This window comes from Staurois parvus, unplaced genomic scaffold, assembly GCF_062004578.1.
Source record: "Staurois parvus isolate SC_StPar_1 unplaced genomic scaffold, SC_StPar_1.0 ptg000364l, whole genome shotgun sequence".
Taxonomy (NCBI): Eukaryota; Metazoa; Chordata; class Amphibia; order Anura; family Ranidae; genus Staurois; species Staurois parvus.
Window position 1 is genome coordinate 674,237 of NW_028318160.1, and position 26,171 is coordinate 700,407.

General features: G+C 45.5%; 1 protein-coding gene across 9 annotated transcripts in view; it reads left to right on the forward strand.

The window, feature by feature from the left end:
* L1CAM (L1 cell adhesion molecule) overlaps nucleotides 1–26,171 on the forward strand; it is a 721,289-nt gene that overhangs the window by 527,105 nt on the left and 168,013 nt on the right. For all 9 annotated transcript variants that reach the window (XM_089685157.1, XM_089685163.1, XM_089685158.1 and 6 more), the window contains 2 exons: nucleotides 2,918–3,042; nucleotides 21,815–21,916. In XM_089685157.1, coding sequence (XP_089541283.1) covers nucleotides 2,918–3,042; nucleotides 21,815–21,916 — 227 coding nt within the window. The remainder of the gene's footprint in view (nucleotides 1–2,917; nucleotides 3,043–21,814; nucleotides 21,917–26,171) is intronic.

Below are 26,171 nucleotides of genomic sequence, written 5' to 3' on the forward strand. Positions count from 1 at the left end.
TGGCCTGAAGGGTGGAAGGAGGTGCTTGTAATAATTTTACATTGCAAACTCAAGAAGAGTAGACTAGTCAACTTATCAGCATTGGATGGAAGGCTTTCTTGTGCAAATCTTCAGGGAAGAATTAGAATCCCTTCAGTTTTGAATGTTCATGAATTCCTGTAAAATGGGTTGGAGAAAGGCTTGGCATACAATTCGTTAAAAGTCCAGGTTTTGACTCTATCACCTGTGACAAATAGAAAATGGACCTTTTAATCCTCTAGTTTTCGTTTTTTTCTTTCTTAAAGGCTGCAATGAGTATTGAACAAATGGTTAGACAGTTCTTCCCAAGTGGGACCTATCTTTTTGTCCTGAAGGCATTGTCTCCTCCTTTTGATCTGATCTTCTATCACTCTTTGCCCCTTCTAAGCTAAAAAAAAAGATATTCCTTACTGTATTTGCTTTCACTTGCAAAGTATCAGAATTATGTGCCTTTTCTGTCAAAAAAAAAAACCCACTGCCTTGCAAACTGCCTTATGTTTGAAAACAAGGTCATTTTTAGGCCACTTAGATGTCTGGCTTTTCTTCCCAAGGTCTCAGCTACATTCCAGGTGAACTGGGAAGTCACACTTCCGATCTTTCCAGGTTACGAAAGAAAGGAAGTATGGAAGGAATTCAGTCTTGTTTTTCCCTGCCGACTTACCCAGAAGGATTTTAAGCTTTCAAGGGCAAGATAATCTCGTTGTGTCCTAAGGGGGTCAAGGGAGATTTCACTGTATTGCTAAGTGGTAGTTCTTCCTGGCTGGTTAAAATGATTCAGGTGGCCTAGCTCTCTGAGGCTTCCTCCATTGGAGGTTGCAGCACATTCCATGAAAAGTATGGCAGTCCCTTCAGCACATTATCATGAAAAGTCCACATCAAAGGTCTTTGTTCTGCTCTATAAGGAGCAATTCAGCCCCCACCTTCTCCTGAAAATGGGTTGGTTTTCCTTTCTGTTTCTTACAGTCCCACAATAATATCTAGTGACAGATGTATTGAACAAACCTTCAGTCTTGCTCCCCCTCCCCTAGGCCAGAGTCTGGCTTCTGAAATGTATTACTCAGGACCTCTAATCAGAACTAAGCTGACATTCCATAAGGGTCAGGAGGGATGGGATGTGTTACACCTATCTGTCTGTCTGTGTGTTACTCCCCAAAAAATTCTTAATGTAAAGTTATATCTTTTATAAACATCCTAATCAAGGAATATTACAGTATAAAACTTGTATGCTTAATGCATATGAAATAGATTCTTACACTCCTAATAGCCATCCCATAAAGAAACTCCAGCTTCCCACCAACAGAGATGGGAAAGCTAGCCAATTCATGACTAATTACTACCGCATGTTGCTAGAATGTAAAGAAAAAAACCAAGACCTATATTTACATACATATATGTACATGTTCACATAGACTATAAAAGTCTGTTTATCTTGCTTTTCCCAATCTAGAACAAATAGAAATATAATGACTCTATTATTCTATTGAGATCCAACACCTTCATACATATGTTAGTAATGTTAATAAGCAGATATTTTAATGGAAACTACAAGTAGTTTTTTTATATAAATATGGTCCACTGTTTTTGTCATGGTTGGTCTACTGTTGTCACTGCCAAGAACGCCCTGTAGCCACCTCTTGAGCGCATGCATGTTGACAAAAAGCGGCTGCAGGAGATTAGTAGCAATAAGATGCAATAAGGATAGAAAAAAAGGAAAAAAGTATATTATTTAAAGCTGAACTCCAGGAGAAGTAAATATTGTCTAAATACAAGAAACATGTGTATTCCTCCTTGAATATTGGTATGCTTTGTGTATTTCCTTCAGACCTGTGCAATAACTCAGTGTGAAACTTTTCCTCTGTGCAGGAGCTTCTTGTAATAAAGACTGGTAACTGCTGCTCTCTCTCCTTGTGCAGGGTGAATGGTCTTGTCTATGCCTCTTCTTGTAGTCTTCTGCAGGCAGCCGTGCAGGCATGCTGGGCCCCTCCCACGGCTGTGCTCTCTGCATAAAGCTATGTGCAACATAATGATGATGTCACTGCTACTTTTACAATGTAATATCTGAGTTTGCAAAGGCATTTGGTGCACACAAAGCCAATTTACTGTATATTTTTGTCAGTGAGTTGGGGTGCTGACATCACATTGGAGATGGAAATGCCCATCAACAGTATTGCGGCTTTTGAGTGTCCACACAAGAGAGACTTTATCAGGTAGATAACATGCATATAATGTTAAGGGAAGACTTTTGTTGACATAAATAGTCTGATGATAGGGTCTGTTTCAAGGTTTTATTCTTAAAGCGGTATTGAACCCAAAACCCAACGTGTATTATATTGCAGCTTGCCAATCCATAGATATGGTGGCTGCATCAGTTTTCCTTTCTTTGGCTTTTTCCCTTTGTTTTCCCCTGGTGACCTGGCCAGTAACACACCTCCTGTATTAGTGAGACACCACTATGCAGGAATGAGTCAGGACACAACAGACAGCAGCATTCTCAGTCTAAGAGGGAAATGAGTGTTAAATGTATTAGCAGATTTGAATACAAATAACAAATTGAGGCCACACTCCAGTTAATACTTGATAATCAGTAACAGCAAACTGTTTTTCCTTTTGGGATCATATTAATCACCCCTGTCAGCGGTAAATGGATGGTCTCCTTTATGTAAGCTGATACATGCTGCTGGAGAGCTTGAACTTCTCAAAAACAGCAGCGTTCCTGACTGAATCACCAGATGAAAATAGAGGAAAGAAAGTAAAAAAAAAAAAAAGGAAACTAATGAAGCCATCACATCTAAGAATAAGCTGCAATATAATAAATGTTTGCTTTTGGATTTAATATTGCTTTAAGGAAAAAAAGTAATTGCTATAGTTTTTAAATTAAACTATGTTTTTCTTTGTGCAGGTATTTTATTGAAAAGTATATTCTCACCATAGAGACTGTGCAGGAAGATGACCAGGGAAACTATACATGTGTTGCTGTTAGTGAATTGGATTCAGTGAGTAGATCTGCTCGTTTAATCATGCTCGGTAAGTGTACAGAGACAGTTTAACTTTAGATTCAAAATTCTTCTCACTGTGAAGTTGGCATTTATCTTTGTCTGGTTTAACAATAGCATTAAATACTGCATACCTGTTAATTGGTGCTCAAGCTGTTTCTCTGGGTTCTGAGATGTTAGTGGGGATCTGATATAATAAGCACAAGAGATGATTTACAGATAAGCAAAATAGTTCAAATTTAAACTGCATAATGCTATACACTATTACAGATATACTGCTGTGTAGGGTGCAATGGAAATCTATCTGTATCTGCAATCTGTAGTTGTACACAGCGAGCGACTGAATTTGTCAAGAATTTATACATACTAGAATAATTCTAATTAAAAAATGAGTATACGAGTGCGCATGCGCGGCCGGCGGGAAAGACATGTCCCGCTGAGGCTCCGTCTCCCCGTCGGGTGACAGCTCCCTGAAGCAGCGGGCCCCGGCCCGCAATATACCAGGAGGGGACCTGGTCCCCGTGGTGATCTTCCCAGGGTCCGATCCGCCCTGGACAGTGACGGATCCTCTGCGGTGAGTCGGAGGAATCCGACAGAGGACTCCGTCCCTGCAGCGAGCCGTCCATAGGCCTGCCCACCGCTACCCTCGTCACATAGAGCCAGGGGAGAGAAGAGAGAGAACAGGGGGGCTGAGATTGGAATAACAGCCCCCCCCCAATATAAGCAGCACTATGGTCAAAGGGGCACCCCGGCACCAGGTCCCCCCATCCACCAAAACCATTAAGGAGGCCCTGGCAAAGGCCTCCTCAAAGATGGCCACCGCCCCAGCACGTGGAAGCAAGCAGGCAGCAGGAGCATATGCAGCCCTGCAGGATCCGCAGCCCAGCCATCCCTGCACGTCTGAGGGTGAGTCTGACCCTGAACCAGATGTCCATACACAAGCCATGACGCCTGACCTTACACCCCCAGACCTGTTGTCACGCTTTGAAAAAATGCTACACAAGGCTTTGAAACAAACCTCAGACCGCATCACTGCCACACTATCTAGGGAAATCCGTGAACTGGGACAGCGCACTGCGGACCTAGAACAGAGGGTGGATGGTCTTGACGCCTCACTTCAGACACATACAGATGACCTTGATCTCCTGCGTGACGAAAACGCAACTCTATTGACACGACTAGAGGACTTTGAAAACCGAGCACGGCGCTCAAATCTACGTGTCCGGGGCCTTCCGGAAACTATCGTTGATGTACAATCGACAATAACAGCTCTGTTCCAAGAGCTTGCCCCAGCTATCCCAATCGATAGATTGGAATTGGACAGAGTCCACAGGGCGTCAGCACCACGACGCAATGACGGTCCGCCACGTGACATTATAGCCAAGCTTCACTTTTTCCGTACCAAGGAGCAACTTCTACAAGCTGCCCGTAACGCAGAATCTCTACAGTTCCAAGGTCATACCTACCAACTATTCCAGGATCTATGCCCCACAACCATCGCCAAACGCAGGGCTATGAAACCTCACCTACAAGTACTTCAACAACATGCGATACAATATAGGTGGAGTTTCCCTTTTGCAGTGCGATTCCGACACCAGTCCCGAGATTACACCTGCAAGACGCCTGAGGACCTTATAGACACCCTGCGGACCCTGCAACTACATCCCCCAGCGACGCCTTCAGAGAGCGCCAAGCGGAGGTCCACATCCAGCTCGCCACGGAAGTCCTTCCCCACGCGTGCAACTGAAGGTCAATCCAACTTCCACAAGAGAGGGCGTTTTTCGTCTCCGGGCCTACCCTCACAAGAAACCATGGACTGAACTCTGTCCCATGTTTATCCCTTTTTTTCCCCCCCCTTATTTTTTATCGCACACACCATGCGATATACTCTTTTGATTGTCACTACGGTTAGCACCGTTAGTATTCTCTCTCCCTCTACATGTTAAATCTTGGTTGCCCCACAACATGAGGTCTGTTCTGCAACCCACCCTCCTGGGTTTTATAATAGTTTACATCTGGGAGCCTAGGCTTTGACGGCATGCGATGCCATACCCCTACACCCATGAGGTTTCACTAGCACCATTAGTGCCGTCTGAGTCTGGGATTCCCTGATTTTATTGGATGTTTTTCTCTTTTTAATATACCTGTTTTTTTCTGCCGGGACCTTGCCACTATTTGGTAATCACATTGCTGTCATCCTTACGGTCCGCGTACCTGCACACTCCACCTTAGCCCCTGTGTTATTGGTTATTTAATAACACTTGGGCTACTATTGCTCCCTAGCCCACCCTGACTCAGGGTGTCCTTGGGAGCCCACCTTTTAGGCCTTAAATGGCCTCTTACACCCTTTCTTTCCTGTTACCTCTCTCCTACCGTACCCCTCTTTCCTCCCTCCAACATGACTCCATGACTTTGCTTAACATACTCCGCAACAATCTTATCCTCCGCAGTAATCGTCAGGCTCCACCCTGGGCGGTGGTGCCATGCTATCCAATCCACTATGCGCTTTCCCCATGGGCTCGTTAAATGTCCTTACCCTGAATGTTCAGGGCCTCAATATCCCGCAGAAACGTAATAAGGCTTTCCGAACCTTTGCTACACTTAAAGCCCACGTGGTCTGTCTTCAGGAAACACACTTCACTTCCAACTCCACTCCTAAGTTTTTTGGTCCTCGATATCCTCAGGTCTACACAGCCTCTGCCACTGCCAAATGAAGGGGGGTACTGATCGCCTTCCATCGAACAACACCTTTCGTGCCATGCACCGAAATCAAAGACCCAGAAGGTCGTTACCTCCTGTTAGTAGGGCAACTCCTTGATGTAGATGTCACCATTGTTGCATACTACGCCCCAAACCAAGACCCTTTACCATTCCTTTCACACATACTCTCGGTTATAGACCATCATAAACGCGGAACTTTAATTGTTAGCGGAGACTCTAACAATGTAATATATCCCTTTCTCGACAAATCTCCTCAACTATCTCCTATCCCTGCTTCTAAGCAAACCCATTCCTGGCTCTTTCACTTCGCAGGCTCGACCAGCTCACTAAACCTATCAGGATACGCACCTCCTCTGGCAACCTCACTAGTAACCCGGAACACATCCTACGGACGTTCCATAAACACTTGTCACAACTTTACTCCTCTTCCACACCTTTCGACCCCACACAGGCTGATACCCTTTTAACTTCCATTTCTTTCCCGAAACTCTCAGAGTGCCAGTTAGCGGCACTTGAAAGACCCATCTCCCAAGCCGAAACCTTAGACGCTATTAAAAGTCTAAAGCTACGTAAACGCCCAGGGCCAGATGGCTTCTCAGCCACTTACTATAAAAAATTTGCTCATCTCCTTACACCTATCCTCACTAATGCTTTTAACGCTTTACTATCTGGCCAAACCTTCAACCATGAAACAGTGCAAGCGAACATTTCAATGATCCCAAAGCCGAATTCTGATGACACGCAGTGGTCCAACTATAGGCCAATCTCTCTCCTCAACATTGACATCAAACTGCTAGCAAAAGTCCTTTCTTCACGTCTTAATCTGTATATTGGCTCTTTAATTCATAATGACCAAGTGGGCTTTATCCCGACTAGACAAGCGGGAGATAACATCAGACGTGCATCCCTTTTGGCAAACTTGGCAAGATCCCGTAATATTCCCACATATTTCCTGTCCCTAGATATCCGGAAAGCATTTGATACAGTCTCGTGGCCATACCTCGATTATATTTTGCATCGGTGGGGTTTTGGCCCACATTTCTTAACCTGGATCTTCTCGCTGTATCGAGAACCTTCGGCCAGAATTAGGTATCTGGGGCACAGGTCAGCTCAGTTCCCGATCTCCAGAGGCACGAGACAGGGCTGCCCTCTGTCCCCCTTGCTCTTTGCTCTGGCTATAGAGCCCCTAGCCCTCTTAATTAGAGCTAATCCGGATGTCAGGGGACTCGAAATTGGGGGCACACACCATAAGCTATGTCTCTTTGCGGATGACGTCTTGCTCTTTCTCACGTCACCGTTGACTTCTTCACCTTCCCTACTCCGGCTTCTCGAGGCGTTTGGCGCGCTTTCTGGTCTAATAATAAACCCAAATAAATCTACAGCACTCAACATTTCTCTCCCCCCTAAAGAGTTGACGCATCTGAAACAGATTTTACCATTCCCTTGGTCACAGTGTCATATCCCTTTCTTGGGAATCAAACTGACTCCTGGATTATCGGACCTTTACGCAGCTAACTATCTTCCGATGCTAAACCATCTCTCTGCCCTTATGTCCAAATGGTCTTCCCTCCCCCTCGCATGGCTAGGCAGAATAGCAGTTATCAACATGTCAATCCTCCCAAAAATTCTATATCTGTTTAGAGTCCTTCCAGTCCCAGTCCCCCTCATTACCTCCGCACACTGCAGCGTCGCATCTTTTCCTATGTATGGGGCAATACTCGCCCTCGTATACCCCGCTCCACCCTATACCGCCCTAAGCTTGCTGGAGGTCTAGGCCTACCCGACATCAGCAAATATTATCAAGCAGCGCATTTAGCCCAATTACCTAAGTATCATGCAACCTTTGAAATTCCTCAATGGGTTGCGCTTGAATCAATAAAATGCGATCCCCTATCCACCGCTAACCTACTCTGGTTGAGGCCGATAGACCGCCGCTCTATAACCAACCCCATCACTTCTCATTTTTTATCCTTATGGGATAAATTGAAAACCCGTTACCTCCTCCAATCACTACATAATCCTATGCTCTCGTTTCTACGAAACCCAGATTTTCCCCCGGCGTGGCAGACACCCCGTTTATTCAAAGCCTGGTGCTCCGCTAATTTGCTCCGTACGCATCACTTCCTACAGAGGAATAAGTTTAAATCCTTTGCCTCGCTGCGGGAAACGCATAGCCTCCCGGCCTCTGAGATATTTAGATACTTGCAGCTACAACACTTTTACGCCCCATACGCTACAATAACCAATCGGCCAGACACCATGTCTCTCTTTGAACGAGCGTGTTGCAAAGACCCTCATAGACGTGGGCTTATCTCCTGCTTATACTCACTCTTCGCCGCTTCGACCACCACGTCCCCCCCTCTATATACCCATAAATGGGAAGTGGATCTAGGTAAGAAATTCGACCCGTCTGATTGGGACCACATTTGGGCCAACACAAAATCGTCTTCGCAGAACGTTGTAGCATTGGAAACGAATTATAAAGTTTTAACCCGCTGGTACTTGGTCCCAGCAAGAATCACAAAATTTACCCCTAATTACTCGCCCAACTGTTTCAGAGGCTGTGCGGACATTACCATATATGGTGGGACTGTCCTGTAGCCCGAACCTTTTGGGATGAAATTTTTACCATGATATCTACATTTAGCACTATCACTATACAGCCAGACCCAACGACAGCCCTACTCAACCAATGCCCTTCTGGCATCTCCAACTCGCAATTTAAGCTGTTTATGCAAGTCACGACAGCAGCTAAACAGGTTATAGCAAAGTCTTGGAAATCCCCTACTCTTAGTGTCGCGGCTGTCAAAACCAAAATAACTCAAGCCATGATACACGCAAAGGTGGAAGCCACAGTTCTTGACACGATCCCTAAATTCCTGCGCATATGGAGCCCTTGGGTAGAGCATTTCCTTCCGTCTAACTTTGACGAGTCACTGCTTCTCCCTTGAGTTCAGTACTGTACGACAAAGACATTTTCCATAACCCCTTGTGCGTAGCGCGTAGAGGCTGTTGTGAATTTGATGAATGTTCATGGAGTCATGGTTGTTGTTCTTCTTCCCCTTCCCCCCCCTTCCGCCCCTGTCTGACCCCCTCCAGAATTCCCCCTATTTCTTTAATGCACTTGGGAGACATTACCATGATTGACTGATACCATCTTGTATTCTGTCATTGATTTCTATTTACCTGTTTCCGTTAGAAATGTATAGGCGTTAATGCCTTGTCCCTCATTCATTTTATTGTATCCTACTGTCACATCAATGCCTAATATGTATTAACAATGTCTCCTTGTTTGTGTCATCCCCGTTTATTGTTAATAAAATTGTTTGAACAAGAAAAAATTAGTATACATTTAGATGACAAACCAAAGATATATTGCATGCATAAAAATGAACCACACCAAGCTGTACTAGCATTCTTGCATAAACACTGCCTCAGCTCCAACTGGACTATCAATGACAGATCTCTTTAAATATACAGTATATATGCAGATGATAAAAACATTTAAAAAATCAAATTAACTAGTGATAAAAATCATTAGGTAATAAATATTAAATGTTAGCAGCATCAAAGCTAAATGAGTGGACAGAATGTTTCCAACGTTAACTGCTTAATTAATAAGTAATTAGCAGTACAGAATTATGCTTCAAAGTTCCACATGGCAGACACAGGGAGATTCTTGTACTGCTGGTCTTCAGATTCAACATCAGGAACTGTGAGCAACACAGTATTTTTCAAGAGTAATTTACAGTATGACAAATGGTAGATTTTTCAGGGCATTGCCTAGGTTGATTCTACATTTCCAGATGTTACTTAGATAGGAAATCTTCACCTTTTAAACTCAGGTGCACTTTAAGTAGTTAGGGCTAATTCACAGAGAACGAACAGCTGCTGGTGAGGTAAACTGCAGCGGTTTCCTCTCCAGCAGCTATCCATTTCGGGTGCAGTAGGGGGTGGCGTGGTGCACAATTCAACACATCACACAGCTGTCTTTTTTTTTTTTTTTTCCCCACTGAACTTTATTTGAAGTGTACAAAAGTAAGTTTCATGTATGTAACTGTACAGCAGCACAGTGTGTTGCTGTACAGTCACATGCGATCCTGAATGATGCACAGCAAAAAAATTTAGCATGTCTGCACTTTATCACATCTCACTGCAGTGCAGCTTTGGCCTGTGTTGCAGTGTGAATGGACACATGGAAAACAATTGGTTTCTGTGAATCCTTGGGGTGACCAGCATTTTACAATGCTGTAAAACGCCACCGCACTTAGTGTGAATTCAGCCAGTATTTAAAAAATCCCAATAAGCGTATATGGATTAGTTTACGCAAACGTTATTGCATCTACAAACTACAGGACATATACAGGAATTTAAAAAAAAAATGTTATACCATTTATGGCGGCGATCAGCGAATTATAGTGGGAATGCAATATTGCAGCAGACATTTTTACAATGACACTTTCTGGGAACCAATGACACAAATACAGTGATCAGTGCTTAAAATATACACTGATTATTATACTAATGACACTGCTTGAAAATGGGATAACATCTAGGGTGATCAAAGGGTTAAGTGTGTGCCGTGCTATGTGCTTCGTGTACAATAGATGGCGCAGGTACAAGACAAAGTGATAGATCATGTTCCCAGCTCTGCAAGGACACACAATCGATCACTCCCTCCTTTCACAAAAGAGCTGTGCCTATGTAAACATACACTATATTGCCAAAAGTATTGGGGCACCTACCTTTACATGCATATGAACTTTAATGGAATCCCAGTCTTAGTCCATAGGGTTCAATATTGAGTTGGCCCACCCTTTGCAGTTATAACAGCTTCAACCCCTCTGGGAAGGCTTTCCACAAGGTTTAGCAGTGTATCTAGGGGAATGTTTGACCATTCTTCCAGAAGCGCATTTGTGAGATCAGGCACTGTTGTCGGACGAGAAGGCCTGGCTTGCAATCTCCACTCTAATTCATCCCAAAGATGTTCTATCATAAAGTCAGGACTCTGTGCAGGCCAGTCAAGTTCCTCCACCCCAAACTCGCTCATCGATGTCTTTATGGACCTTGCTTTGTTCCCTGGTGCGTAGTCATGTTGGAACAAGAGGTCCAGTGGCTGAGTGCTTTACACCACTGCATCTGACACTTTGCATTGTACTTTGTGATGTAAGGCTTGGATGCAGAGGCTTAGCCATGGAAACCCATTCCATGAAGCTCTCTATGCACTATTGTTGTGCTAAGCTAAAGGCCACACAAATTTTGAAGGTCTTTAGCTCTTTACTCTGCACATAATTGGCGACTTTTGCGCTGACCCCGCTCTATCATTTTACGTGGCCTACCACTTTGTAGCTGAGTTGCTGTTATTCCAAGTGGCTTCTACTTTGTTATAATACCACTAACAGTTGACCGTGGAATATTTAGTAGCAAGGAAATTTCATGGATGGACTTATTGTACAGGTAGCAACCTCTCACAGTACCACGATTGAATTCACTGAGCTCCTGAGAGTGACCCATTCTTTCACAAATGTTTGTAGAAGCAGTCTGCATGCCTATGTACTTGATTTTATACACCTGTTGCCATAAAGGTGATTGAAACACCTGAATCCAATTATTTGAATTTCTGTCCCATTACTTTTGGCAATATAGTGTAGGTACAGCTCTGTTCTTTCTCCCTGCCTGAGGATCTGCAAGTCCCGGTGAACATCCTTACAGATCGGCTTTTGCTGTGACAGTTTACAGCAGAAGTGATTTGACAGCAGAGCCTGCATGCCCCGTGAGAGGGTTAAGTAATACAAAGGGGGATGAGCTAATGGAGAAAATAAAGTACAGTTTTTAGGTGGGGGCAGGATAGGCTTGGGGTGATGGGATTTCAGGGATCTTCTAAAAGTAGACAGAGTAGGAGAAAGTTGGACAGATTGGGGTAGGGAATTCCATAGGATGGGAGAGACTCAGAAAAAGTCCTGAACGCAAGCAAGGGAGGAAGTGACATGGGAGCTAGAGAGCGAAGAGAACAATTTGGTTGATATTTTGAGATGAGTTAGTGATGTAGCTGGGAGCCGTGTTGTGTATGGCTTCGTATGATGTTGTTAGTATTTTTAATTTAATTTGTTGGGTAAGAGGAAGCCAGTTGAGGCATTTGCAGAGAGGACTAGCATACACTGAACAGTTGGTAAGGTGGATGAGTCTGGCAGCAGCATTTATGATGGACTGAAGAGGGGATAGCCTATATAGACGTAAGCCAATGAGGAGGGAGTTGCAGTAATCAAGGTGGCAGATGACCAGGGAGTTAATTAGGTTTGTGGTGTCATTGGTTAGGAAGGAGCGTATTTTGGCAATATTGAGGTGGCAAGCTTTGGTCAGTGATGCGATGTAGGGCCAAAATGATAGTCCAGAGTCCAGGATAACACCTAGCGCCTTGGCATGAGGGGAAAGGGTTGGTAATTGTGCCATCAATCTTGACAGAGAAGTCGGGAAAGAGGCACGTGGGGGAGGAAATATTATGCGGTTGGTTTTGATAGATTGAGTTTGAGGAAGTAGTGTAACATCCAGGCTCATATGTCTGTTAGTAAATTAGTGATGCGTGTGGAGACTGATGGAGTGAGCTGTGGAGTAGAAAGATAGATAGATTTGAGTGTCATAAGCGTAAAAATGGTATTGGAAGCCATGGGAGGCTATAAACTGACCCAGGGAGGAGGTGTAGATCGAGAATAGAAGAGGTCTAAGAACAGAACTGTGATGGGATCCCGACAGATAAAGGAAGGGGAGAGTAAAGTGAAGGTGTAGTGGGATAAGTAGGATGAGAACTGGTGAATAGTCATGGAGACCAATAGAGTGGAGCTTTTTGAGAATGAGAGGGTGGTCCACTGTGTCAGAGGCTGCAGAGAGGTTCAGGAGCAGGAGTACTGAATAGTTTCCATTGGTTTTAGCCATTCACACAAGCAAGATAATGGCACTGCAACCCCATCATGCAATCGGGCTGGCAAGAGCTCTCTGTTTCCACCCACCATGCCCGACTTGCAGTCTTCACCCCGCAACACAAGAGTCCTTCCATGTAGCTAAAGTTGGCAATCAGATGAGGATGAATAAAATTTCTCTTTACTTTGTCCAAAGAGCATACATGTTCCAAATAGAGCCAAAACTGTGTTGAGAGCAAAATGCAGATTGCTCTGTCAGTTGTAGACTAGACACTCAAGGAATTTGGAGGACAAGGGGAGAAAGAAGATGGGAAGTAGGTTAAGACTTGTGTGGTCCAATGAGGGCTTTTTAAGTATGGGGGTGACTAGAAAGTTGGGGAAGATGCCAGAAGAGAGTGATTTAGAAGGATAGAGCCAGAGGGTGATCGTGGCATCTGTGAGGAAATGGGGTTCAGGGTCAGGTGGTTAGGTGGGAGTTAGAAAAAAGTTTAGCAACCTCGTCTATAGTAGTGGGATTGAATGAGGGAAGTAATGAATGTAGCTGTGGACATGGAGCCATAAATGGGGTGGATATCTGTACAGCAGAGATCTCATCACAAATTTTATCAATCTTATTTTTTAATTGATTGGCGATCTCATGAGCAGTGATTAAGGTAGTGGGTGGAGGACGAAGTAGAGATATGAAGGTAGAAAAGAGTTGACGGGGATTGGATGGGAAGGTGTTAATGAGAGTGATTAAAATAGGTCTGCTTGGCAGAAATACTATTTTTGTAGGGCAGATTTATATTGGTTGAAATCTTTCTGAGACTTAATTTTACTCCACACTCAAGAGGGTGGCTATATTTCTTTCAGGCTTCTGGTGTCATCTGTATGCCAAGGTTGTAAGGGTCTGGGCCTGGTCATGTGTGTTTTGAGGGGGGCAAGAGTTTCTAGGATGGATGACAGTGAACTGTTGTAGACAAATGTGGCTAGATTGGAGCAGGACAGGGGTGAGATGGAGGTTTCTGTGGGTAACTGTTAGGCAGTTGGGGGGAGAGGAGCTAGAAGACAGGGGAAGAGCAAAGCTAATAAGGTAGTAATCAGAGAGAGGAAAAGGATTGTTGGTGAAGTTGCATGAAGTGCATAGGTAGGAGATAACAAGCCAAGGATATTGCCGTCAGAGTAAATAGAAGAATTTATACTTTGCTTCAAGTCAAAAGAGGAGGTTGGATGGAGAAGTTTAGAAGTATTGGAGTGTTAGTATTAACAGGGATGTTGAAGTTGCCAAGAATGATTTCGGGAATTTCAGTTGAGAAAAAGTACAGCAGCCAAGCAGCAAAGTATTCAAGGAAGGTTGATATCGGTCCAGGGGCTGCTAGATCACAGCAGTTAAAGAAACTGGAGAAAATAGATGAATGCAATGTGCCTCAAATGAGGAGAGTGAGAGAGAGGGTGGAGGGTGAAGTACCTGAAAGGTGCTATGTGGGATAGAATGATTCCCACTCCACCTCCCTTCCGTCCACTGGGTCTGGGGGAGTGAGCCCAGAGAAGGCCGCCATGGGGGAAACAGGGGAAGCAGTGTTGGAATCATGGGGCCAGATTTCAATAATGGCAAGCTGACAAAAGAAGTTCACAATAAAAAGGTCATGAAGAGAGTTGAGTTTGTTGCAGACAGAGTGGACATACCAAAGAGCGTAATTGAAGATGAATCTGGTTTTGGCAGAAGAGGAAAGGAAACTAAGTTGTGTAGAATTTGGCTTCTGCGGAAGGGTGTGGGGTGATGGGAGCATTGGGCACAGTTAAGTGATGGAGGCCTAGGGTTAAGGAACACTTTTTTTTTTATTCAGAGTATAACATCAAGTCAATTAAACTCCTGGTATATTGATCTGGTCAGTTAAGTAGCAGAGGTAATTGTTAATTCCAGGAGACAGGCAGTTACTCTAGGAGAGCTGGACAGGGCCGGACAAGGTCCTTAACCAATCAGCAGGACCGATATCTGCTCCTTTGTGCAAGGAGGATCAGGATGAGCACTGCCAGAGCCCTACAAAATGACCTCCAGCAGGCCACTGGTGTGAATGTCTCTGACCAGACAATCAGAAACAGACTTCATGAGGGTGGCCTGAGGGTCCGATGTCCTCTAGTGGGCCCTGTGCTCACCTGCCGGCACCATAGAGCTCGATTGGAATTTTCCATTGAACAGCAGAATTGGCAGGTTCGCCACTGGCATCCTGTGCTTTTCATAGATGAGTGCAGAATCACCCTGAGCAAATGTGACAGGGTCTGGAAAAGCCATGGAGAACGCTAATCTGCCTGTAACATCGTTCAGCATGACCATTTTAATGGTGGGTCAGTGATGGTCTGGGGAGGCATATCCATGAAGGGACACACAGAGCTCTAAAGGCTAGACAAAGGCACCCTGACTGCCATTAGGTATCGGGATGAAATCCTTGGACCCATTGTCAGACCCTATGCTGGTGCAGTGGGTCCTGGGTTCCTCCTGAGACACGACATTTCCGGGCCTCGTGGTGAGAGTATGCAGACAGTTCCTGGAGGCTGAAGGAATTGATACTATTGAATGGCCCCCACACTCATCTAACCTAAATCTAATATAACACCTGTGGGATATCATGTTTTGGTCCATCCGACTCCGCCAGGTTGCACCTGACTTTCCAGGAGCTCAGTGATACTCTGGTCCAGATGTGGGAGGAAATACCCCAGGACACCATCCATCATCTCAAATGTTGTCAGGCATGCATACAAGCACGTTGTGGCCATACAAACTACTGAGTACCATGTTGAGTTGCTGCAATGAAATTTCAGCAAAATGGACTAGCCTGCTGCCTAATTTTTTTTAACTTTGATTTTCAGGGTGTCTTTGAATTCAGTCCTCTGTAGGTTGATGATTTTCATATCCATCAAATGATGGGGCATCCTTACATTCCCAACGCATTACCCAGTCCATATCACTATAGATATCCAGTATCCATATATTTTTCCCCATTGAGAACTGATATGTTTTCAAAGTGTTAAATTTTTTTGAGCAGTGTATATACATACACACATAATGCCAAAAGTTTTGGGACACCCCTCCAAATCATTGGATTCAGGTCACCTCATGGCCACAGGTGTATAAAATCAAGCAGCTAGGCATTCAGACTGCTTCTACAAATATTTGTGAACGAATGGGTCGCTCTCAGGAGCTCAGTGAATTTAAGCGTGGTACCGTGATAGGTTGCCACCTGTGCAATAACTCCATCTGTGAAATTTCCTTTCTACTAAATATTCCACAATCAACTGTTAGTGGTAAAGTGGAAGCAACTGGGAACAACAGCAACTCAGCCACAAAGTGACAAAGCAAGGGTTAGCATATGCTGAAGCGCTCAGTGCACAGAAGTCACTAACTGTCAACAGAGTCAATAGCTAAAGACCTCCAAACTTCGATGTGGCCTTCAGATTGGCACAACAGTGCATTGAGAGCTTCATGGCCCAGCAGCTGCATCCAATCCTTCCATCACCTAGTGCAATTCAAAGCATTGAATGCAGTGGTGTAAAGCACGCCACCCCTGGACTCTAGAGCAGTGGAGACGTGTTTTCTGCAGTGACGAATCACACCTCTCTGTCTGGCAATCCGATGGAGTTTGGCGGGGTTTGGCGGTTGCCGGGAGAACGGTACTTGTCTGACTGCATTGTGCCAAGTGTCAAGTTTGGTTGAGGGGGGATTGTGGTGTGGGGTTGTCTTTCAGGAGTTGGGCTTGGCCCCTTAGTTTCAGTGAAGGGAACTCTTAAGGCGTCAGCATACCAAGACATTTTGGACAATTTCATGCTCCCAACTTTGTGGGAACAGTTTGGGGATGGCCCCTTCCTGTTCCAATATGACTGCGCACCAGTGCACAAAGCAATGTTCATAAACACATGGATGAGCGAGTTTGAGGTAGAGGAACTTGACTGGCCCACACAGAGTATTGACCTCAACCCAAAAGAACACCTTTGGGATGAATTAGAACGGAGACTGCGAGCCAGGCCTTCTCGTCCAACATCAGTGCCTGACCTCACAAATGCACTTCTGGAAGAATGGTCAAATATTCCCATAGACACACTCCTCAACCTTGTGGACCGCCTTCCCAGAATAGCTGAAGCTGTTATAGCTGCAAAGGGTGGGCCAACTCAATATTGAACCCTACGGACTAAGACTGGGATGCCAATAAAGTTCATGTATGTGTAAAGGCAGGTATCCCAATACTTTTGTCAATACAGTGTGTGTGTATATATATATATATATATATATATATATATATATATATATATATATATATATATATATATATACAGAGAGAGAGAGAGAGAGAGAAACTTTTTATCCATCATAAAGCAGAGTTCCATCCAAAAGTGGAAGCTCCACTTATCTGCCTCCTCCCTCCACTGCCACATTTGGCACCTTTTTGGAGGAGAGGGTACCACCAGTGCCGCCCACCTGTGCCCTGCAGTGCCACCCACAAGTGCCCAGCAGTGCCACTAACCTGTGCCCATCAGTGCCACCCAGGGGCGGACTGACAACTCATGGGGCCCCCGGGCAAAAGGGGATCATGGGGCCCCTGTGTCCTTGCCTAAACTCAAAAAAGCCTATGAAAAAGGTACCAGGGCATCTCATGGGGCCCCCTACTGACCCCAGGCCCTCGGGCAGTGCCCGAGTTTCCAAGTGGTCAGTCCGCCCCTGGTGCCACCCACCTGTGCCCATCAGTGCCTAGTAGTGCCACTCACCTGTGCCCAGCAGTGCCCCCCAGCAGTACCACCCATCAGTGCCCAGCAATGCCAACCATCAGTGCCTAGCAGTGCCGCCAATCAGTATCGCCTATCAGTGTCGCCTATCAGTGCCCATCATTGTTGCATATCAGTGCCGCCTCATCAGTGCCAGCTCATCAGTACTGCCTATCAGTGCTGCCTATCCATGCCACCTCATCAGTGCCCATCAGTGCTGCCTATCAATGCCCATCAGTGCTGCATATCCATGTAGCCTCATCAACGCACATCAGTGAAGGAGAAATATCACCTGTTTGCAAAATTTTATAATAGAAACAAGGAAAAACTTATTTTTTGCGCTATAAACAAAAAAAAGAGCAAAACATTTGGAAAAAAAAAAAACACCAAGTGGCTATTAAATACCACCAAAAGAAAGCGCTATTTGTGTGGGGAAAAAAAATGATAAAAATTTCATATGGATACAGTGCAATTGTCATTCAAAATGCTACAGTGCTGAAAGCTGAAAATTGGCCTGGGCAGGAAGGGCCGTACGAGTGCCTGGTAGGCAAGTGGTTAAAGTAAGGCTGTCATGCGCTAGTACATTAGGACATTATCCTGCAGGGGCTTTTTTTTTTTTAGTGGTTTACTACCGCTTGAACAATTAGGATGCATTAAAATCTGTATGTTTCCGCAACCTGCACAGAAAACGCATGCTTTGCCACGTTTTGGAAACACGCATCATGCTTGCATTGCCATTATGGCAAAGCATGCTTTATCTGTTTCCTCACGTTCATAAATAAATACTCAGATGTAAATGCAGCCTAATTGTTAATGACACCCGATCGTAATTAACATGCCAATATGGTAACACAACTGCACCTTTGCAGTGTGCTTCCGAAACGCATGGCAAAACCTGAATTTTCTGTGTAGGGTGCTGCGTGTTCAGAAAAGAGCAGATGTGAATGTAGCCAAATTTTTAATGACACCCCAATTGTGGTTAGCATGCCATTATGGCAATGCAAGCACATTGCATGTTTGAAATGTGTTTTTACGAAATACACGTCAAAGCTTGCATTTTCTGTGTGGGTTGCCATTAGTTCAAAAATGTGCAGATGCAAATGCAGCCTGATGGTAATGACATTTCAATTGCAGTTAGCATGTCATTTTGGCAACACAAGTGTAATGCACATTTGCAATGCGTTTCCGAAGCAAGCGATCATTTTCTGCAGGTGCATTCAGAGACATGAAGAAGTGAATGCAACCTAATTGTTAATGACATCCCAATCATGGTTAGTATGCCATTTAGGCAACTCCAGTTTGCAGCGCATTTCTGAAACACGCAGCCAAGCATATTTTCTGTGCTGGTCGCCGCACGTTTGGAAATGCAAAGGTGTGAGTGCAGTCTAATGTTTAATGACACCCCAACCACAGTTAGCAAATGCGCATTTTGCTTCATGACAAAATGCGCTACAAACACGCCAAAGTGCACACTAAAGAAACATGCAGCGCTCCACGGCCGAAGCGGTTCTTGAGCTACTTTGGGGTGTTTGCTGCACATATGGCAGCCCATTCAAGTGAATGGGCTGCCTTATTTACAATTCACATTTACAAGGGAAAAAAGCATAGTGGGAACATGCATTTCCATTAAGCCAGTGTTTCTCAACTCCAGTCCTCATGGACCCCCAACAGGTCATGTTTTCAGGATTTCCCTCAGATGAAACAGCTGTGGTAATTACTAAGGCAGTGAAACTGATCAAATCACCTGTGCAAAATAATGGAAATCCTGAAAACATGACCTGTTGGGGGTCCATGAGGACTGGAGTTGAGAAACACTGCATTAAGCTCAGGTGTGAATGGAATGTGTTTGATAGGAGAATGTTTAGGCAGCAAGGATGACCTGAAAAAAAGAGGTGAGGGTTAAAAAAAAACCACTTGAGTTTATCAAAGTGTGATAGGAATGCTTATCTAATGCTACTTCCACTTCAAAAGTCACATTGAAGTGGATCAAAGTCAGATCAAAGTAGGAAGCAACTACCTAGATGCACTTGGAATAAAATGAAAATGACATTGCATTATTGTGAACCAAGCCTAACATTCACTAATGTCTGCCGTTCCTAACTGACTGAGTGGCCAAGTCTCTTTATTATGTACTTTTTATATAATACATAAAAATGCATACACAGTTCAACATGAAAAATATATGCATGCACATTTTATTACTAGATTTATATAAACATCAAAGGGTAGCTGTAAGTCATGTTTGAATTATGCAAATCACACTAGGTGCTCAATGGTCACCAGTGGTCATCCAGACACTTTTGATTTCGGTGAACTACTGCATGAACAACATTGACTAAAGTGTCCACAAGAATTGCTCTGCACTTTGTTTCAGTTTCTTCCCATAGTGCAGTCAGTGTGGGTGGTTTTCTACACCACATCCGTTAGTGTTCCCCACAGATAGAAATCGAGGGGTGTTAAGTCCAGGCAATGAGGAGGGAATCCAACATCACCTCTACGTCCTATCCAACGTCCTGGCAGAATGTCATCGGTGATAGTGAAGTGGTGCACAATCCTGGTGGAAGTAAAATTGTTCATCCACATAAACTGCATAATGGCCGGTAAAATGGATGTGCGAAGTTTGTCAAGGTACACTGGACCAGTGACTGTGCCTTCAAAAAATAATGGTCCAATTAAACCCTTGGATGACAGTCCACACCAGACAGACATTTTGCCCTGGTACATTGACTGCTTTGTCCACATAAATGTGAGGATTTATTGGTGGCCAATAAACAAAATTATGACTGTTCATTGTACCATTTAGTTTAAACTGCGCTTCATTTGACCACACCATTTTCTGTACAAACTCCTCATCCTCATATACCATGTGTCGAAACCACTCAAAGTACTTTATTCTCCAATCAGGTCCATCTTCATTCATGGCATGTCTCAGGATGAAACATTTCCACTGTGCTCTCTTCAGAATACATTGCATTCTTGATCTGCTATTTCCTGTCTCATGTGCTCAATGTTTGACAGACCACTAGAACACAATATCCGAGGAAGCAGAACTTGTTGTTGTGCAACGCCTACCAGATCTTTGCTTGTGCACATCACACATAGTGCCATTGGTTTCTAACTTATCACAAATTTGTGTGATTGCTAGTTGTGTTAGTGGTTTTGTTTCGAACTTACTTCGCCATTGTCTTTGAACTTCACACACATTTTCAAATTTACAATACCGCTTCAAAATAGTCTTGCGTTACTCGAAAGTCAAGCTTACCTCCGCCATTTACTTTGATTCTCTCCTGACAGTCACATGATGACATCAACAGTGGTGCGACTACTGACATATTTAGGGGAAACATACTACCCATTGCTGCCATAATTCTGGTTTTAATAAAGGGCAGAGATAGCAACTGTTGAAGTGTGTATACATTTTTTGTCATGTTAACTGTATTAATAATTTAATGTATATACAGTGATACCTCGGTTTTACGTACGACTCGGTTAACGGAACTTTCGGTTTACGAATGAAAATCCATTGATAATAAATGCCTCGGTTTACAAATTTTTACCGCAATATGAAGCAAGTTTCCCCAGGATGCATTGCGCCTGGGAGGTTTATATCTCCGTGCATGCTGGAGTCTGTGTTGTGCCTGGGAGGTTTACACAGTAGCACTGTGCATGCTGGAGTCGGTGTTGTGCCTGGGAGGTTTAGCAACATGCATGCTGGTGTCTGTGGAAAGGTAGGGAGGTGAGGTTTGTCCTTTGCATGTCTTTTACTGTGTGTTCTGCATTGTGGGGTGGTTTCCATGCCAGCTCATGTGCTGTGCATGCCTGCTACTGTGTGTTTTGCATTGTGGGGTGGTTTCCATGCCAGCTCATGTGCTGTGCATGCCTGCTACTGTGTGTTTTGCATTGTGGGGTGGTTTCCATGCCAGCTCATGTGCTGTGCATGCCTGCTAATGTGTGTTCTGTATTGCCATGTTTTAAAAGATGTGTGCTTTAAAATGTGAAGTTGGATGTTTGACATGTTATTGCTTGAGTAATCCTGTCCCTGTACAATATTAATTCCTTTGAAAAGTGCACTTTATAAAGAGTTTTGTACAGATAAAAGACTTGTGTTTGAATTTTTTTCTGACCTCAGGAATGGATTAATTGGTTTTCAATGCATTCCTATGGGAAACGGTGTTTCGGTTTACGAATTTTCCGCTATACGAAAATTCACGCAGAACGAATTAAATTCGTAAACCGAGGTATTACTGTAGTATGTATAACTAAACTAAAAATGTGTCTTTATTTTATGTTTGTTTGTTTTGTATGTATATTTAGATGTAACTAATATGGTGTCAATGGTATTCGTAAATATTCATTATACTTTGATCCCTTAAGAGCTATTACCTTTTGTCACATATCATGTTAACTGCATTGCTAATATTTTAATGCTTTTAGACTTACCAGAGCCTCCTTACAACTTGGAACTCTCCACCTTTCAAGATACAAGTGTGACTTTAAGTTGGACCCCAGGAAAAGATAACAATAGCCCCATTGATGGTAAAGTTTTACATCTTGTAACCTTAATTGATGTGATTTTGTATTGATTTTGAAATCTACTCTAACAATGAGAATAATACATGCAAATGAAAAATGCTTAATGGATGGAGGCAAACAGTTCATCCACCTGTACTCCACTCATAGATTTTGTTTCATTCATGAAAGCTATATTACAGCATCTATGATTTGAGGAGGGGGCAAAAAGATAGGGTATAGTTGTCACTCTTAAGTGCTTATGACAGATCCTGTCAGGGATCCCCTCGATCCCCGCCGCGTTGGTCCCGGCGCAGGCGCAGTATGCCGCCCGGCGCAGGGACTCGAGCACTGGTTCCGGGCCGGCCGCGGCGTTCGAGTTCGCGCATGCGCAGTAGAAGCCGCGGCCGCCCGCTGGGCACCAATGGCAGCGCAGGGCGGGATATTTAAACGACCCTGAGCTGTCATTCAGTGCCTTCTGGTCTTTCCTGCATTCTGAATCCTGTGAACCTGTACCCTGTAAGTTATTGACCCGGATTGAACCTGACCTTGCTGTTTTCGCCTGTTCTGACCCTTGCTTTGCCTGACCTCTCTCCTGAATGCCCCCTATTGGATTTGACCTGCTGTTGCTGACCTGGCGTGTGACCCGACCATTCTATGCCCGCTGCCTTGTACCTTGCCGCCCTCTCTGTTACCGACCCGGCCCGTCTGACCCTGCTCATCCATCCATCCATCCCGTGCAGTGGGGTCTTCTGACCTCCTCACATCAGACTCTTCCCCGGGGGAGCCCCTTGCGCATACTACTACCACTGACGGACGCACCCGGTAGTCACGACCTGGTCTCAGGGAGCTCCAAGTCCATCCCCACCATCAGGGGCCCTGGTGAACAAGCACCCTGGGACTTAGACTCCGTGCGCTGGGGACGCCTATTCAGTGGAGTGCTAGTAGTACCGCCGGGCGGTCCCTTACAGTACCAGAAGGCCATGACTGAGTCTAGAGGAGGTCCCTCGCCGCTGGAGGAGATCTGCAGGCACCTATCCAATTTGACACAGGCCGTATCGGCCCTGCAGGATAGATGTCAGCAGATTGAAACTCAATTCCAGGCCTGCACTATATCCGTTCCTGCCCCACAGGCCGCGGTCCCCACACCTCCAGCAGCCCCTGTGCTGGTGTCTGGGGCACTCGCACCACTCCCGGCGGCCGACCCCCGAGTACCCTTACCAGAACGTTTCCACGGGGACCGCACACGGTTCAGAGCATTCCGCGAGTCCTGCCTCCTCTATTTTGAGCTACAACCCCGAACCTTCGTGACTGAATCCGTGAAGGTGGGGTTCGTCATATCCCTCCTGCAGGGTGAACCCCAAGACTGGGCCCATCGATTACGGGGAAAAAATGACCCTCACCTTGGTTCGGTTGACAGTTTTTTTGATGCTATGGCCATCCTTTATGATGACCCGCAGCGGGCAGCTTCTGCTGAAGCTACTCTGTACACACTCCGGCAAGGCCGCCGAGCGGCGGAGGAGTACGCATCTGAATTTAGGCGGTGGATGGGGGATACTCGCTGGAACGAGTTCGCACTCCTGCATCAGTTCCGTGTTGGCCTATCAGACGGCCTGAAAGACGAGCTCGCCCGGGTGGAGGTACCTGAGACTTTAGAGGACCTAATAGCACTGACCATTAAAATTGACCGTAGACTGCGGGAACGCAGGTTTGAGAGGTCCGGCCAGGGTCATGGAAATCCCTGGGGATCATTTCAGGGTCCCAGTCAAACACCTAGGCCAGTCATCCAAAACCGGCCACCTGGAGACAACCCCGAACCCATGCAGCTCGGCCTGGCACGGCCTAAACTATCCCCAGAGGAACATCTGCGCAGACGATCCCAGAACCTGTGCCTCTATTGTGGAGAAGCTGGTCATATGGCGCGTTCCTGCCCGCAGAAACTGAGTAAGTGCACCTCTTCTTCCTTATCCCTTGGCAATGTTGGTCCATCCCAATACTTAGTGGTGCCCCTTTCCTTTCAGCTTCCAGAAAGGACCGTGGAAGTATCGGCCATAATTGACTCTGGGGCATGCAGCTGCTTCGTGGATATTAATTTTGCTCACCAGCAGGGTATTCCCCTTCAATTGAAACAAAAGGGGTTCAATATTTATTTGGCCGACGGTTCCCGAATAAAATCGGGGGTAGTGAACCAGGAAACCCCCTCCATCACCACTGTCATTGCCGGCCAGCACCAGGAACTCCTCCGCCTGGATGCTATAGCTTCACCCCTCTTCCCAGTCATTCTGGGGCTCCCATGGTTACGGGCCCATAACCCCCAGATTGACTGGGAAACCGGAGTAATCACGTTCCCTTCCCCATACTGTCGGATATACTGCCGCACTTCGGGCCCGGGGACCCCCCAAATCCTCCTGTGCTCTGAGGTGGAAGCTGAATTAAAACAAGTAATCCCTGCGGCCTACCATGGGTTTCTAGATGTGTTCAGCAAACGGGGAGCTGATACTCTACCCCCCCACTGCCCTTATGACTGCCCCATTGACCTGTTACCCGGCTCAGAAATTCCTTTTGGGCGAATCTTCCCCCTTTCAGAGCCCGAATTGGGGGCCCTAAAGGAATATATCGAGGACAGCCTCCAGAAGGGGTTCATCCGCCACTCCACTTCACCGGCGGGGGCGGGAATCTTCTTTGTTGAAAAGAAGGACAAAACCTTAAGGCCATGTATCGATTACAGGGAATTGAACAGGGTCACGATAAAAAAACGTTACCCACTACCGTTAGTACCTGAACTGTTCCAAAGTTTAAAGTCAGCAGTAGTTTTTACCAAGCTGGATCTGAGGGGGGCGTACAACTTGATTCGCATAAGGGAGGGGGACGAGTGGAAGACGGCCTTCCGCACCCGCTTCGGTCATTTTGAATATCTGGTCATGCCGTTCGGGTTGTGTAATGCTCCGGCCACGTTTCAACATTTTGTAAATGATATTTTTAGAGATTTTCTGGATGTCTTTGTGATCGTTTATTTAGACGACATTCTGATTTTTTCCCCGTCTCTGGGGGAACACAGAATACATGTAGCAAAAGTATTGGGGCGGCTGCGGCAGCATGGGTTGTACGCCAAGGCAGAAAAATGTTGTTTTGAACAATCCAGCATTGCCTTCTTGGGCCTGATTATCTCCACCGCGGGGGTCGCGATGGATCCCCAGAAGGTCGCTGCAATACTGGATTGGCCTGAACCCACAGACAGGAAAGGCGTCCAGCGATTCATCGGCTTTGCAAATTTTTACCGGAAGTTCATCAAGAACTTCTCGGGTCTGGTCTCCCCCATTACTCAGCTAACCAAGCTGGGGACCCGATTCAGATGGACACCAGAAGCGCAGGAAGCTTTCGATGCCTTAAAGAAGCTGTTCACTTCGGCACCCATTTTGGGTCACCCAGACGCCGCTCTGCCCTACATCTTGGAGGTAGATGCATCGGAGAATGCGGTAGGCTCCATCCTCTCCCAACGAAAAGGCACCAAGGAACTGCTCCACCCGGTAGCGTTCTTCTCACGGAAACTGACCCCAGCGGAGAGGAACTATGATATCGGTGACCGTGAGCTACTAGCGATCAAAACGGCGTTAGAGGAATGGAGGTACCTGCTGGAAGGTGCGGTGCACCCCATCTTAATATTTACTGACCATAAGAACTTAGAGTATCTGAGAACTGCCAAGCGTCTACGCCCGCGACAGGCGAGATGGGCACTATTCTTTTCAAGATTCAACTTCCATATTACGTACCGGCCGGGATCAAAGAACACTAAGCCGGATGCGTTATCACGGATGTACGAAGACGCCAAGGAGACCCCAGTACCTGACACCATCCTATCCTTGGGTAACTTCTTGGTCCTTCAGTCGGACCTTCGTTCCAGGCTAATGGAGGCATCCACAAACTTCTCTACCCCAGGCGGAGGGCCACTCCAGAACAAGGGGGGACTCCTATGGAGGGAAGATCGAATTGTGGTGCCGGAAGAAGCTCGAACCCTGGTCTTGGGGCATTGCCACGACCACCCAATGGCGGGGCACTTTGGCCCAGAAAAGACCCTGGAACTTCTCCGACGCTCATTCTGGTGGCCAGACATGGCTAAAGATTGTAAGGGCTATGTCAGGTCCTGTGTCACCTGCCAGAAGAACAAGCCCTCAAGAAACAAGGTTTGGGGTCTGCTGCGACCCTTACCTATTCCTGAACGGCCTTGGCAAAAGATCTCACTAGACTTTATAGTCGAGCTTCCGCCATCCCGAGACCACACGGC